Source organism: Catharus ustulatus, chromosome 3 (assembly GCF_009819885.2).
Source record: "Catharus ustulatus isolate bCatUst1 chromosome 3, bCatUst1.pri.v2, whole genome shotgun sequence".
In the NCBI taxonomy this organism is placed as follows: Eukaryota; Metazoa; Chordata; class Aves; order Passeriformes; family Turdidae; genus Catharus; species Catharus ustulatus.
In genome coordinates, this window is record NC_046223.1 from 102,056,893 (window position 1) to 102,070,041 (window position 13,149).

A 13,149-nucleotide genomic window follows, 5' to 3' on the forward strand; every position below is an offset into this window, starting at 1 on the left:
CCTGATCTAGTGGGGTGTATCTCAGCATCAAAACCCAGAAAGCCTGGCTTCATGTGCAAGTTTGCATAAGGAGAAAGGGCAAGTGGAGTTTCTCAGGTTGAGTGATCTTTTATCTGGACGAGCTAAAGCTACACAATATTTAGGACAGGCACATATTTGCACCCTGATCAGTCATCTGAAGTAGTGTCTTCTATATAAGAATTTCCTCTATCCAAGACTGAATACCTGAATGCTTCACGACTCTTTATATCTTCTAGAATAACTGGAGCACCTACAAGCATGCATTTTCAGTCTGTGTGTATGGCAAATCCAAAGGCTGCTGAAATACAAATAATATACCAAACAAAACAGCATCTATTTCTAGAATTTATAAATGTATAGAATGTATAAATTACATCATATATTCATAACATACTCAAAACCATTAAACAGTGCATTAATTAAATGTAGTTTTAGAAGGTTTTTTTTCTATCACCTTGTATATACAGACTCAATATAGGAACTACAGTACTGAGTATATTTTTATTTAGAGGACAGATTCATTGATAATTGCACTTGCTTAAAATAGAAAAGGAAGTAAAAGTGTTTTAAATCAAATTGACATTTTAAGATTTTTTTTCTGGAACTGCAGCTTTATTTCTGACCTCACAAAGGCTTATCCATATGTTTAGCTTTACACTTAGAAGTAACAATAGTTAAACTAATGTACATAAAAATAAGTCTTTGCAGACCTGAAGTCTTGATGTAGCCTGCTTTCACGTTCAGCCTGTTGAAACAGCCATACAAGAAAGAAAATATTAACTGAAAAGGTGCAATCATTCCCATTGCTCAGAATCTCTGTGGTTTTTAATTTCGTATTCTCTCAAAAGAATACTAGTTCTCATTAACAAATAATATTAGGATAGAGAAAAATTTTGTAAAAAAATATTGTAGTGATCATTTATGAGTTTTTAATTTCAGGTTCTCCTCAGGTCTCTGTTTCTCATTTGCTGGCATTGTCTGGTTTCTGAAATTGATATTTCAGTTGCATATATGAACAGGCTTAGACTTTATTACTTAGAGCCCTTGGTGTTTACTGGCACTCATTTACAACACATTTTTTTCCAGGATGCCCATCACAGCAACAGCTGCTCATCCTCTATTCCAAAAAAACCCAACACTGGGCACTGGATTTTCTGTTCCTAAATGTTTTGATCATTTTATTGTTTTAGCTCTGATGACATTTCAGCCTCTCCTTGGGCATCTAATGCTCCTGAGGCAGTGCAGCAAATTTTGGTACACAATGGACCAGGGAATAGGTTCTCCTGGTGATGAAGATGCAATATGATGGCATCTCAAAATGTCCTGGTGTCAGAGAGCACTCTGAGGTACTTTGTGCATGACTGTAGCACATGTAGTACATGTTTGTTTCTTTACTAAGAATGCTGAATGACATGAGTAGCGTTTTGCCTTATACAAAAAAAAAAAAGTACAGTAGCAACCACAAAACAGATAACCTGCACAGATTACTGTTGACAGCATAAAACCGTGAGACAAAACACATCACTGTGCAATTTTAGGTACCAAAACCAGCGAGGCAATAAAAAATTATCTTTTAAGTGCAAACCAGTGGGGCAATAAAAAAGTATCTTTTAAGGGTTACTACACAAAAGTTGCTTTCAAACAGCACAATGATTCCTAATTAGTTCTAGAACAGTCTTGAGAACCTCCTCCTTGGAGGGGCTGGCATCAACCTCTTGGCATGCAGGGTTCACCATCCTTCTGTATGACTCCTCAACTCTAGAATCAAAACAAGAGAAATTAAACTTCAAAATGCAGGGATATGAAATGAAATTAGTCATCAGTCTCAGAAGACAGTGCTTGTACTGCAGAGACAGAGGATAGAAAAACTAATATGAAGCTAAGAATGAAATCTACTGCAAAGAGCAATAAACCATTAGTAACTATTAAAATGTAAATCTCAAAGCACATAGATTCCTTGACATTGATTCCCAGAGATCCAGTCATATTAACATTGCATGGCATAAAGTATTTCTTTCCTTATGGCTTATCGCTGGATAGAGTCTGGTACAGCAGTAGAGTGGACAGTCTGCTTCTAGCACCTGAATTTATTTTTTTCAGTTTCTGCAAAGGTATCTCTGAACTATATGGCCTTGCATTGTGCAGTTGTGCTCACTGGCTGATCTCAGCTTTCACTCACTGGATTACAGAGCTGACATATCATTCAACCCCTTCTGATCAACTGACTGAATGAGTAACAGGATAAAATACAGGGTGAAAAGCTCCTCACTTAGGCTATAAGCATAATGCAGAACTCTCCCACATTTAGTCTTTGAGGTGTGAATGAGGATGTGAATATTATTTTCTATGTTCCCATAATGCCGTTCAGAACAGAAGTCACAAGACAAATCAAGGAAGATTCTGATAGGATGTTCTCCTATTCAGATTGACATAATTAACAGGTAGAAAGAACTAAAGGCTTTGGGACATAAATATGCAGTAACAGGATTAAAATGTAAAATGCAATGTCCAGACAGCAATTCAGCACACCCTGAAGTAGGATACCTTAGGGTGCCATTCAGTTGCTTGAGTTAATGCACCTAGTACTGCTTGAGATGCTTTGGACTATCCTATTTAGCTTCCAATTCCTAACCCAGAAAGTGTCCACAGGTTCTGCATCACATCTCCTATCAAAAGGCTTTAGACACTTCAGTTTAGATCACTGAGCGCCAAACGGGTGGTGAGATGAATCACTTTGAATTGATTGCATTGATAACACAATCCATTGAATGTATTGACTATACTGGTACCTGAGACACTTTGCACAACTAAAGACATCTACAAGAGAATGTTTAAATTTTATTCTCTTAATCTGGAGCTCAATTCCAGAACTTCCTGACGAAGCTCTGTGTTTCAACTTCTTGTCTCCCAGTCCTGGAACTTTTAAGTCCATCTCCTTCATGACCTCACTAAGAAAGAATTTACAATAAAAGAAGTAAGGCAAAATAGAAGTATTTTAACTCAAAGCTCCTTTACAGGACAATTAAATTATACATCTGCATCTTTCAAACACTTTCAATTAGAAGTGACAGAATTTACCCTCACTGCCAGCCATGCATTCTTTAAAAAAAAAAAAAAAAATCTTATAAAAAGGAAATTCTTGTCCCAATAATGTGAGAGGCACATTTGTTATTGATCCCACAAGAGCTAAGATTGCCTCCAGTCTCATTCCCCATTAAAGGAAATTTTACCTTTCGCGAAACAAGCTGTTAGCTTCCAGCTCAGCTTCCTCTTTGGTTTTCTCCAGCCCTCGATGCTGAAGTCTCCGGACTCGTTCTTCAGGGTCAACAGTCAGGAGGAGAACAAGATCAGGTTTAAGCAGATCTTCAGGCCACTGATACACCTCATCTTGAGCTGGTGGAAGATCCTGGACTTTCCCACTTGTTTCAGTGGCAATTGTGTAGGCAGCTGTGCTGTGCCAGTATCTGTCAGGAAAATACAGAATTGTGGGAGAGAAATTTTAAAGAGAACATTAATTCTTCAGTAATATAGGAGACAGTTGGCATTGTAACAACAAGTCAGTAATGATGAGATAGGTGGCACCATGGCTTTGAAGGGAAATCCAAGTAACAGTTCTGTGCTATCCATTATCTCTTAACAATGAAAACTCAGCGCTCTCTTCAGAGTTAATGTGAACTATTAATTAAAACATTATGTAAAGACTGCTACAGATATTCCTATCAAAAGAAAGTCTCATATATTGAGACAGGTCAAAGAGGAGTTACAATATATCTCAAAATCCTTTACTCAGAGTCCCCTTTTCTGTGGCTCCCATCCTGCTTACTGCAAGAGATTTCGTAGAGAGCATGCAGTCTTCACAAACGTGTGAATGAACACAGGCATTACTAATGTTGCTAATTTCACTTGTATTGAACATTCTCTCCACTGCAAGGCACTGTGTTTGATAGATTTCAGTGGATTTGAGGCTGGTTGAAAATAGCATTCACATGCAAACAACGTGTGTGTGTGTGTGTGTGTGTGTGTGTAGCAGGAGGTTACAGTACACCTACTGAAAGAGGGTTCAAAGTACACCTAGACTTTTTTACTGACAGTAATATTGTAAGCTGCGAAAACCAGAAATAACACAAATTAACCCAAAAAAGTGGGACTCATATCTCTGGCTTTAAATTCACAAAGAGTAAGTCTACCTAAAACTCAGTCATTCCAATCTACCCATATCTCAGACACATCTTAGAGACAGCCATGACCAGCAGCCCACAGTCTCCTCTGGTTTGTCACAAAACACTAGTTTAGTTCAGGATGCACAGTCTGTGCCTCCACAATTCCTAACTGAAGAAGTAACAATTTACATGTGTCCTAAAGCTAGTTATGAGTATTACACTGATTGAACTCTCTTTTACTGTTATCATAAGTGTCACTCTTTAGAAGATATAATATTTATCTGACTCTCTGCAGAGTGCTTCCAAAAAAACCCTAAACAAATCCAAAGCAAAACCCCTGAAGAAACACAGAGACAATCACAGACTGCTTGTAACACTGAACAACTATATGGTGGCACTGATATGAGAGGGCTTCTTAAATACACAAACCTGTCTATGATCACAGGTGCCTGGGTGGATGCTTTCGCTATCTCTGAAGCCAGGATGTAGTTGCCTGCGGCATAAAATGCTCTTTTAATGGGTGTTGGCTCATCATCAAATACAGTCCTCCACTGGCTGATGCAGGCTGGTGGGGACTGCAGCAGAACGCCATTCAGGGTGTCCTTAACAGCCTGGGTCACCGTGGTTTTGCCTGCATTGCATTTACAGAAGGAAACATTTGTTATATTATTTACCAGATACACTCGGATTTTAAAAACTGAGAAACACTCCTGTCTGTGTTCATGTGCAGGCAGGTTCTGACATCTGAATATGTAACCTGAGCATCTTGTCGTAAGATTTCCAGTGGAAAATTATTCTGAGTCTGGTTGCAGGAATTATTGCTCCCCTTCCTGCTCTCTGGGCCTTCCAGCCCTTCCTTTAGCTGGTTTTCAGTCTTCACTCCCTTAAATGCATCAGGTGCATGGCAATTTCTCTATATATTTATGACAATTTCCCTATATAGTCATTCATAATAATTTTCTAGGTTACAATTTATGTGAATGTTGCCATGCTGGTCATCCAATTCCTTCTTTTTATGGGGATTTCCAGTTCTCTTTAACTGATAAGTCAAAAAACAAAGCTAGTCAGAGGCAAGTACAGTAATTTCACGAATACAAGCCGCACCAATTTGACCAAAATTTTGGTGGAAACCCGGAAGTGCGGCCAATATTCCGGGGCGGCTAATACATTAACAAAATTCTAAAAGCTGCCAACACGGAAGTGAGAGCCCGCGGCAGCCCCAAGCCAAGCTGGAGCCCGGCCGGCCCCGGCTGAGGTGGGAAAGCCTGGCAGAGGCGGGGCCAGCAGTGTGGGGGCGGGCGGCTGAGCCTGAGCCAGCAGGGCGGGGCAGGGGGGGCGGCAGAGCCCGGGCCAGCAGGGCGGGGGAGCCCGGGAGAACTGGGGCTAGCAGTGCAGGGGAGCATGGCAGAAGCAGGAAGGCCGGCGGGTGGGGCTGCCTGGCAGCGGGGGAAGCCCAGCAGAATCGGGGCCAGCAGCGTGGGGGAGCCCGGCGGTGCGGGGGCCTGCAGTGCCGGCCAGGGCGAGGAAACGCGGCGGCGGTGCAGATGGGAGGGGGCGGCCGGCATGCCTGCCAGCGGCGGCAGCGGCTGGCCCGCCGGCAGGGCGACTACGTTAACGCAGCGGCGACGCGGCCGGCATGCCTGCCAGCGGCGGCAGTGCCTGGCCCGCCGGCAGGGCGAGTACGTAAACGCAGCGGCGGGGCGGTGCTGACGGGAGAGGGGGGCCAGTGAGCCCGGCGGCGGCTGCAGCACCACCCGGCCGGCCCCGTCAGCAACCATGAGCGGGCCGAGCCTGCCTGGCCCCTCCCCGAGCCAGTAAAGCCCGCTATGCCGCGATCCTGTTACTAATTGGCCAATTTGTGAAAGCTGCGCACGGATTCTCGCGACGAACGAAAGTGCGGCTAATATTCGGGGTGCGGCTTATCTATTGACAAAGACAGCAACATTGTCGAGGCACCGGGGGTGCGGCTTATAATCCGTGCGGCTTGTATTCGTGAAACTACTGTAATATTTCTCTCTTAGACAAACCGCTGTCAGTTTCCCAGACTACCACTATTTTAGTTCATTTATTTGAAAACTCTCCATAAAAGTATGTTTCATCAGCTGCACAGGAAGTTAAATTTTCAGTACTCCCTCTCTATTCTTTCATTTGCATAGGAAAGGAATTAAACAACTGAATGTAAATTAGCATACAGTAATCTTTCATGTTAAGAGAAGACAGGTTGGCATTTGTAATTATTAATTCCTTATCCATCACAGGTTTCTGAGATTTTTTTTTTAATTACTTTTAAGCCTTATGCCTAATAAAAAAAATAGCAGTTGCTCCTTTCAACAATTTCTCATCCGTGATTCTTCAATCCCATGTTGCTCTTACCTGTGGCATCCAGCCCCTCAAAAACTATGACAGGAAAACCTCCTTTTTTTTGGTGCTCTGGACATTTCTCCAGCAGGTCGAGTACTGCTTCAGCCTCTGGGATCCGTTCTGCACACTGCAAAGAGACATCACAGAATCACAGGATGAGTTGGGTTGGACGGGACCTTTAAAGACCATCCATTCCAACCCCATGCAGCGCACTGGACCATCCTAAATAGATCCGGTCTCTTAGAGCCCTGTCCAGCCTGAGCTGGAATATTTCAAGAGATGGGACGTCCATCATATCTCTGGGCAACCTATGCCAGTGTTTCACCAGCCTCATCGTAAAAAAATTCTTCCTTCCATCAAGTCAGAATCTGCCCTACCCTGGATTTAAAGGACTGCCCCTCGTCCCCCCGGCACCCGCCCGCCCCACGGCGCTGGGAGCCAAACCCCGCCTGTGCCCGAGGAGCTCAGGAGCCAAACGCCGGCTGTGCCCGAGGAGCTCAGGAGCCGAACCCCGGCTGTGCCCGCGGAGCTGACCTGGCGCAGGCGCTGCCGGAGGGCACGGGCGGAGGGCGGCAGGGCACGGACGGTCCGGGAGCCCGGTGAGCCCGGGGGACAGCGCCGCATCATCGCCGGAGCCGGGGGCAGAGAGCCGGAGCAGAGAGCTGGAGCTGAGAGCCGGAGCAAAGAGCCGGGGGCAGAGCGGAGGGCGGAGGCGGAGCCAGCGGGAAACGAAACTGGCTCGGCCGGCCGGGAAAGCGCCGGTCTGCGGGGACCATCCCGGAGCAAGGAGCAGCTCCTCGGAACGCCCTTCTGCCTTGCCCGCCCCGATCAGCGGCCCCGGGCTGAGCGCGTTGGGTCCCGCGGGGAGCGGCTCTGTGCGCGGATGGGCGCCAGCAACCACGGGCTGTAAGGTCCCAGCCTCCGCATCCTCTCTGCCCGCCCGCCCGCAACAAATTCCCAAGGGCTCTCGTAGCTGAATCCTGGTCATCGTCTAAAAAAAGAAAATAATAATAATAATTATAATAATAAAATAGAAGCGCAAATATGCTCCGCTGCTTAGGACTGGCCCAAAATGACAAATCCTAACCCAAACTGAACTACTTGGTTGAGTTGCAGTGCCCAAGCATCACTGAGCTGTTAGACATATCAGTAACTTGACCCCATTATTTGTTTATTCAGTGCCTTGATGACAAGACCAACAGACACAAATAATTTTGGGAGTAAACTGGACTTTTAGAAGCCTGTTTTCATAATTTTGCAATGGCCAATTTCAGCTTTCATCAGCTCAGATGTAGCAACCAGAAGCAATGGAAATAGCAATAGCACTGACTTAGTCTCATGGCAATTACTATGAGTACCATTGCCCAAAATGTAGTTTTTGAGTTTTCAGAAGATGTAACTTAAAATGCTGGAGAACCTGTATCTCTGTAGAAAACTTGTCCTCCTTTTCAATAGTTATAGTTACAGATATATAAAGTTAAATTTCTGATGTGTTTTCTGAACTAATACACTTTACAAGAAATTCCTTGGAAACTTGTCCTCCTCTGGTCATCTCAAACACCTGCACAAATACCTTTTACTTAGTGTAACTGTGGAGAGAGGGGAGCAGCTGGCAGGCAGTACCAGTTGCAAATCATCTGTACTAGTTGGAAACTGCCCGTCCTGAAGAAGCTGATGGAAGGCTGGGCCAGAACCAAAGCTGGGAACATAGCTTTGGAAGCTCTTTGATACAGTCAAAATTTATTTGGGTTTTTTTAAGGTTGTTTCATACTTGAGAACTCCAGCACCATTCCACATCACTCCAAACATGGCTATGGCATTTGGGTATGCATACCAGAAAACACAGGGTAAAACATTGTTCATTATACAGGAAGCCAATAGATAGTTTTAACACCACAATAATATGCATTGATCAAGAGTAGGAGCTCTTCTCAGCCGGTATTTCCTCTGGCAGAATGACATGCTGTACATATGCCTGGTTTACCCACAGTCCCTTCTCCAAGTCCTTGTGCTCCTCCAGCGTCCACAGTCACCAAATTAGGAATGTTAAACAGTACATCCTCATCTTTCCCTTCCTGCACCTGTTGTGGACCCTTGCTCACATGGAGTTGCCTAAATCTCTTTTTGACTCTGTTATACAATCTACCTCCACAAACCCCTGTGGTCTCCAGTTCCAGCAATGCTACTGTTGCATAAAAGTTTTATAAGTTTTAAACTCAGATCCTATTAAACTCATGCCCTGTTTATTTCAACAAGTGTCCCTTCTTGGTGAATAACAGTCCAACATTCAGTTTATTTATTACCTACAGGATATTTAAAGATCACTCCGATCTCCCCTTCAGCTTTTTCATGTCAAAAATGATAGCCTCCATCCCTTGGTAAGGCAGCTGCTTCATCCCCTCATTCATTTAGAAACAAGGATAACTTCTTTAGCTGTAAGGTGTGGCCACGATGTGGAGACCTGCACTGGACCACTGGTCAGGGTTTGGTTACACTTGCCAAAGTTTCACAGATCAGCAGAGTAATGTAATCTACCTTGTTTCTAGGTCATATTAAGCTTTAAGTTGACTTTTTTCTCTGCTGCATCCCACAGAGCCATTGACTTCAGAGGAGAAGCAGCAGTAACTAAGATCTCCTTCCTGAGCCCAGGTGCCACTGCTGAGCTCAGCATCAGACACACGAGGTTCCAATGACTCTTATGGATCTGCTCTGACTCACCCTTATCTATACTGAAACTTATCTGCCGTCCTTCTATTCATTTGTTTGCTTGAGGTCCAACTGACTTGCAGCCAAGTTTCATTTCAAAAGCACTTGTAAATTAGTTGGCCATTTCCCTCACTGACCTGTCTCTTCTGTTTGTTTCTTTTTCCAACGCTACTGTTGCCTGTTAAATAAACGGAAAGCACTTACTTTCATTTTCTCTTTTCATGTCTTGCTGGCTTGATATAACCTCGTTACTACCATTGCTGAGCCAAGCTGGCGATGATTTCTTCATTTATAATATGCTTATGAGATCATTCATAAGAGGCATGTGATACCTGTTTTCATGCCTAATTACTTTAAAGTACCCTCTTGCAGGATTCAAGTAAATATACAGGAAAAGAGAGTTGTCTTTTATGCCTGAGATGTTTTGTTGCATTTAAAATCAGTGGAGAGAGTATGACACAGTTTTGAAATTAACCTATGTTAAGCATTTTTCAGCCTCTTTACAAAGACCTTTATAATTTTGTCCTCTGTATAATGTGAAGCAATGTTGAAGAACACTGTGCTAATTATGTACAAAACACTGTTCAGAAGTATTTTCACATCTTTGAGTGTCCACTGTGCTTACATAGAGCTATAAGGATAAGATACAGATACAACAAGATGCCATATGAATATTCAAAAAATTTTGAACCACACAAAGTAGAAAAAGAGAAAACAAAAAAAAAAAAACCACCACCACCACCAACATAAAAACAATTCTGGAAATTGATTAGCCTGTAACTTAAAAACATATCTAAGTGTCCTGTAAACAGCTATCTGATCCAGAGGCAGGAAAAACTTAAGTTGAAGACCTATAAAAGGTGTAGGTACATAGAATATACACAAAAACCCCTGCTCTTTTAATGCAGAATAAACTTTAAAGAACATCAATAAAGGGCCCACAAGAAAAGAAAAATATTTGAGGATAAGACCAAAAGAACACAGAAGACAGTAGAGTATCAGGCCAAGAGAGATTGTTCTTCTGCAGTGGTCACTGCCAGATGTTTGGGGAAGGCTACGGAAAGGACAGAAGGACTCTTGTCTCAACATCCTTTTGTCAAGAAAGGATCTGTTGATCCTTGAGATCCCTCCCAACCTGGTGTTCTATCATTCTACAATTCTATTTTGGACTGCATCCTATATTAGGATTTTTTCCTAGATCACAGAAACAATATTTTTAAAATACTTATTGAACGGGAAATCCCATACAAACTATTAACAGCCCATGGTGGTCTTCTTTGAAATGTGTCTAATCTGTATCTATATTTATATTTCATGTTTCATATGTCTTTGGTAACTTAATAGCATGTGGGTTTAAGCTTCCTGTTTGGCAATTTCCCCTTGGATTTCTGCATCTCAAGGACAGCTGAGTATGAGGACTCTAAGTACAGAGTCCTTGACAGATTTGCATTCATAGTGCTGCAGTGCAATGAGAAAGAGATAATTTCCAGTTGAAACTAGAGCAAGAAGCAATACATTTATCAAATGCTAAAATTGCATCTTCCATTACATAATTAACATGCTTTGCATGATTTGCATGATTTACATGATTTGCATGATTTGCCTGGTTGTCCTTGGACCATTTCTGGTCCTCCCAGGTGACATGAAAGAAGTCCTCCTCCTTTAACGTTTTTCATATCAGCAGTTTGGTTTGCCCAGTAAGATACTATTTGACTGGAACTGCCAAATAGCCACTCTGTAGAAAGCAATATATTTATTTAAAACATAGAATTACATTAATTAGACAAATATTTCATAGTTGTTTTAAAAGTTTTGCTTTCCTAGCAACTAGGCACAAAAGCATTATCTATGTTTATCCATTTGGATTCTTCCATGCTAGTTGTGTACTTTTTTATTATCTAGTGCACCATTAAAAACATTATTTGATAATTTTTGAAAAATTATATTAATATTTAAAAGGTTTTTAGCTATAGGTTTGGAGAACAGGAAAATTTTTATTACTGGGATTCCATGGTGCCACTGCAAAGTGGCTTCTGTAGGAAGCTGGAGGAAGGAAACCTATTTCGTACAATTTTCAAAGAACATTTATGCTTGCTTTTCTGAGATTCTTCCAGAAGGCATCAGTACAGAAAATTTCATTACAGTTCTTGTTCGCAGTATTTCTTGTAGAGTCAAAGCTTGTATGTAAAAATGCACATTTGTGTTTTCATGGAGGCCTTACCATAGAGCCTGTGAGCTAAGACAGTTTGGGATGTAAAATGTGAATTTCTTGATGCTGTTGGGACTTGTACATACGTAGGGAGCAAATCCTGGTCCGGGTTTACTTTGTGATGCTTAATGTAGAGAGTGTCATCTGAAAACATACTTAGTTGAGGCAAAAAGTAAAAAAAACCTATAATTGCCATTTTCTAAGAAAGCACTGATAGAATTACAAAGAACAGCACGCTTGGGTGCAGAGTTCTCTTCATGTTTTGTTCCTTGAAACAGAGATCTATGTTTTCAAAGAAAAACAGTCCAAAAGTGTTGGTGTTTTAGTTTTCTGATTCATCAAGCAATATTTTTCTGACATGTATTTTGAGTGTTTGGGTATCAGATGTAAGTCTTGTGTTGAGAGAAATTAATAATCATCAAGGATTCTTTATTGGATTTTGGAAATTAAGTATTTTGAACCTAATTTTTCTAGCCAGCTGAGGTACTAGGCAACAAGCTCAGAGCTAGTAATGAGCCTTCCACCTCAAAGAAAGGCTACAGTTCCTGCACCTGCATTGGCTTAACTTGACATGAACAAGGACAGAAAGGAATTTGAATTGGGGCCACAGAAGAAAAGAAATGGAATAGGGTTCCTACCATGCGACAGAAGGGATATATGGAGTGAGGAGGAAACAGGGCATATCAGAATTCTCCAAATAATTGAATGATGGAAGCTACCAATTAGCAACTCCAATGTCAGATTTCAGTTTAAATTTGCATTGTCTTGTCCATCTCCCTTTCGAATTACACTTTCAAGTTATAATCTTGGCTGGTAGCCTCTGAGACCATTTTGGAAAGCCTCAGAAGTGAGATGTTTCCCATCACGCTGCAGCAATACCTTTGTGAGGTGGCATTACTGGAGCCAGACACAGCAAGAAGTCTCCCATCCTACCTTACTAATATGAACCTGCTCCAGCAAGAAACAGCTGATAGGGACAACAATAAAAACCATTCAAACAATAGAAACTGTTCCAACTGGGTGTTGCTGATCCAGACATTATTCATCCAGTAGATCACCTCCAGGAAAGCGAAAGAAGGACGACAGGAATGTGATGATAGCCAATGACAGGACTAATTAAGCAGGTTTTGTTTCCCATGAAAATTGCACAGGATGAAGATAGTTCTACCCCTTTTTTTGAAGGGGAAAAAAAGGGAAATGAAAAGTAGGGAACATGAGGGCAAGGCTGCTTGGCTACATCAGCAGTTCTGATTGGTCAGTGGAAGTGAAGGAAGCTTCATTTTAGGCCACTGACAACATGCATTTGGAAGGTGTTAGATTTGAGCATGACTTTGTACCTTGGCAGTAGTGGCAACATTCAACAGCCCACACAAGAGTGAGGACAGGCTGACTGAAAACACAGGCTGAAAATTTGTGACAAACCTGCTGGTGTGTCTGGACACACTGGAGGACTGAAGATAGCAACTGGTGTTATGATGGAGAGGCTCCTTTTCCAGCAATAACTGTTGTACCACCAAGGAACTGAGGAATATGGGAACTGGCAGCTTGGTCCTGGTTTCTCCTGGTGTTAGCATGAGTGGGCAGCCACCAATGTCTCACCTCAGGCTGCCAACTGTTGCTGCTGTTAAGGTTAAAACCATGTGCCCAACTTGGTGCAGCAGCTTTGCTTGAGGCGCATTATTGGAGACCAAG

The 13,149-nt window shown here is 42.4% G+C and overlaps 1 protein-coding gene across 1 annotated transcript; it reads right to left on the reverse strand.

Annotated features, from left to right (window-relative positions):
- Nucleotides 1-469: 469 nt before the first annotated feature.
- Nucleotides 470-7,479, reverse strand: CMPK2 (cytidine/uridine monophosphate kinase 2). The gene is made up of 5 exons (XM_033055337.2): nt 7,077-7,479; nt 6,555-6,669; nt 4,611-4,812; nt 3,252-3,485; nt 470-1,779 (listed from the first exon to the last, which is right to left on the reverse strand). The coding sequence occupies exons 1-5, from the start codon at nt 7,167-7,169 to the stop codon at nt 1,659-1,661; spliced, it is 765 nt and encodes a 254-aa protein (XP_032911228.1). The 5' UTR covers nt 7,170-7,479; the 3' UTR covers nt 470-1,658.
- Nucleotides 7,480-13,149: the final 5,670 nt, after the last annotated feature.

Excerpts from the sequence above, each read along its gene's own strand:
- CMPK2 (XM_033055337.2), bottom strand. The coding sequence starts at position 7,169 with ATGATGCGGCGCTGTCCCCCGGGCTCACCGGGCTCCCGGACCGTCCGT. Across the intron at positions 4,813-6,554 it reads TGAGGGGCTGGATGCCACAG|GCAAAACCACGGTGACCCAG; the intron begins GTAAGAGCAACA and ends AATGCAATGCAG. Across the intron at positions 1,780-3,251 it reads AACAGCTTGTTTCGCGAAAG|AGTTGAGGAGTCATACAGAA; the intron begins GTAAAATTTCCT and ends TTTTGATTCTAG.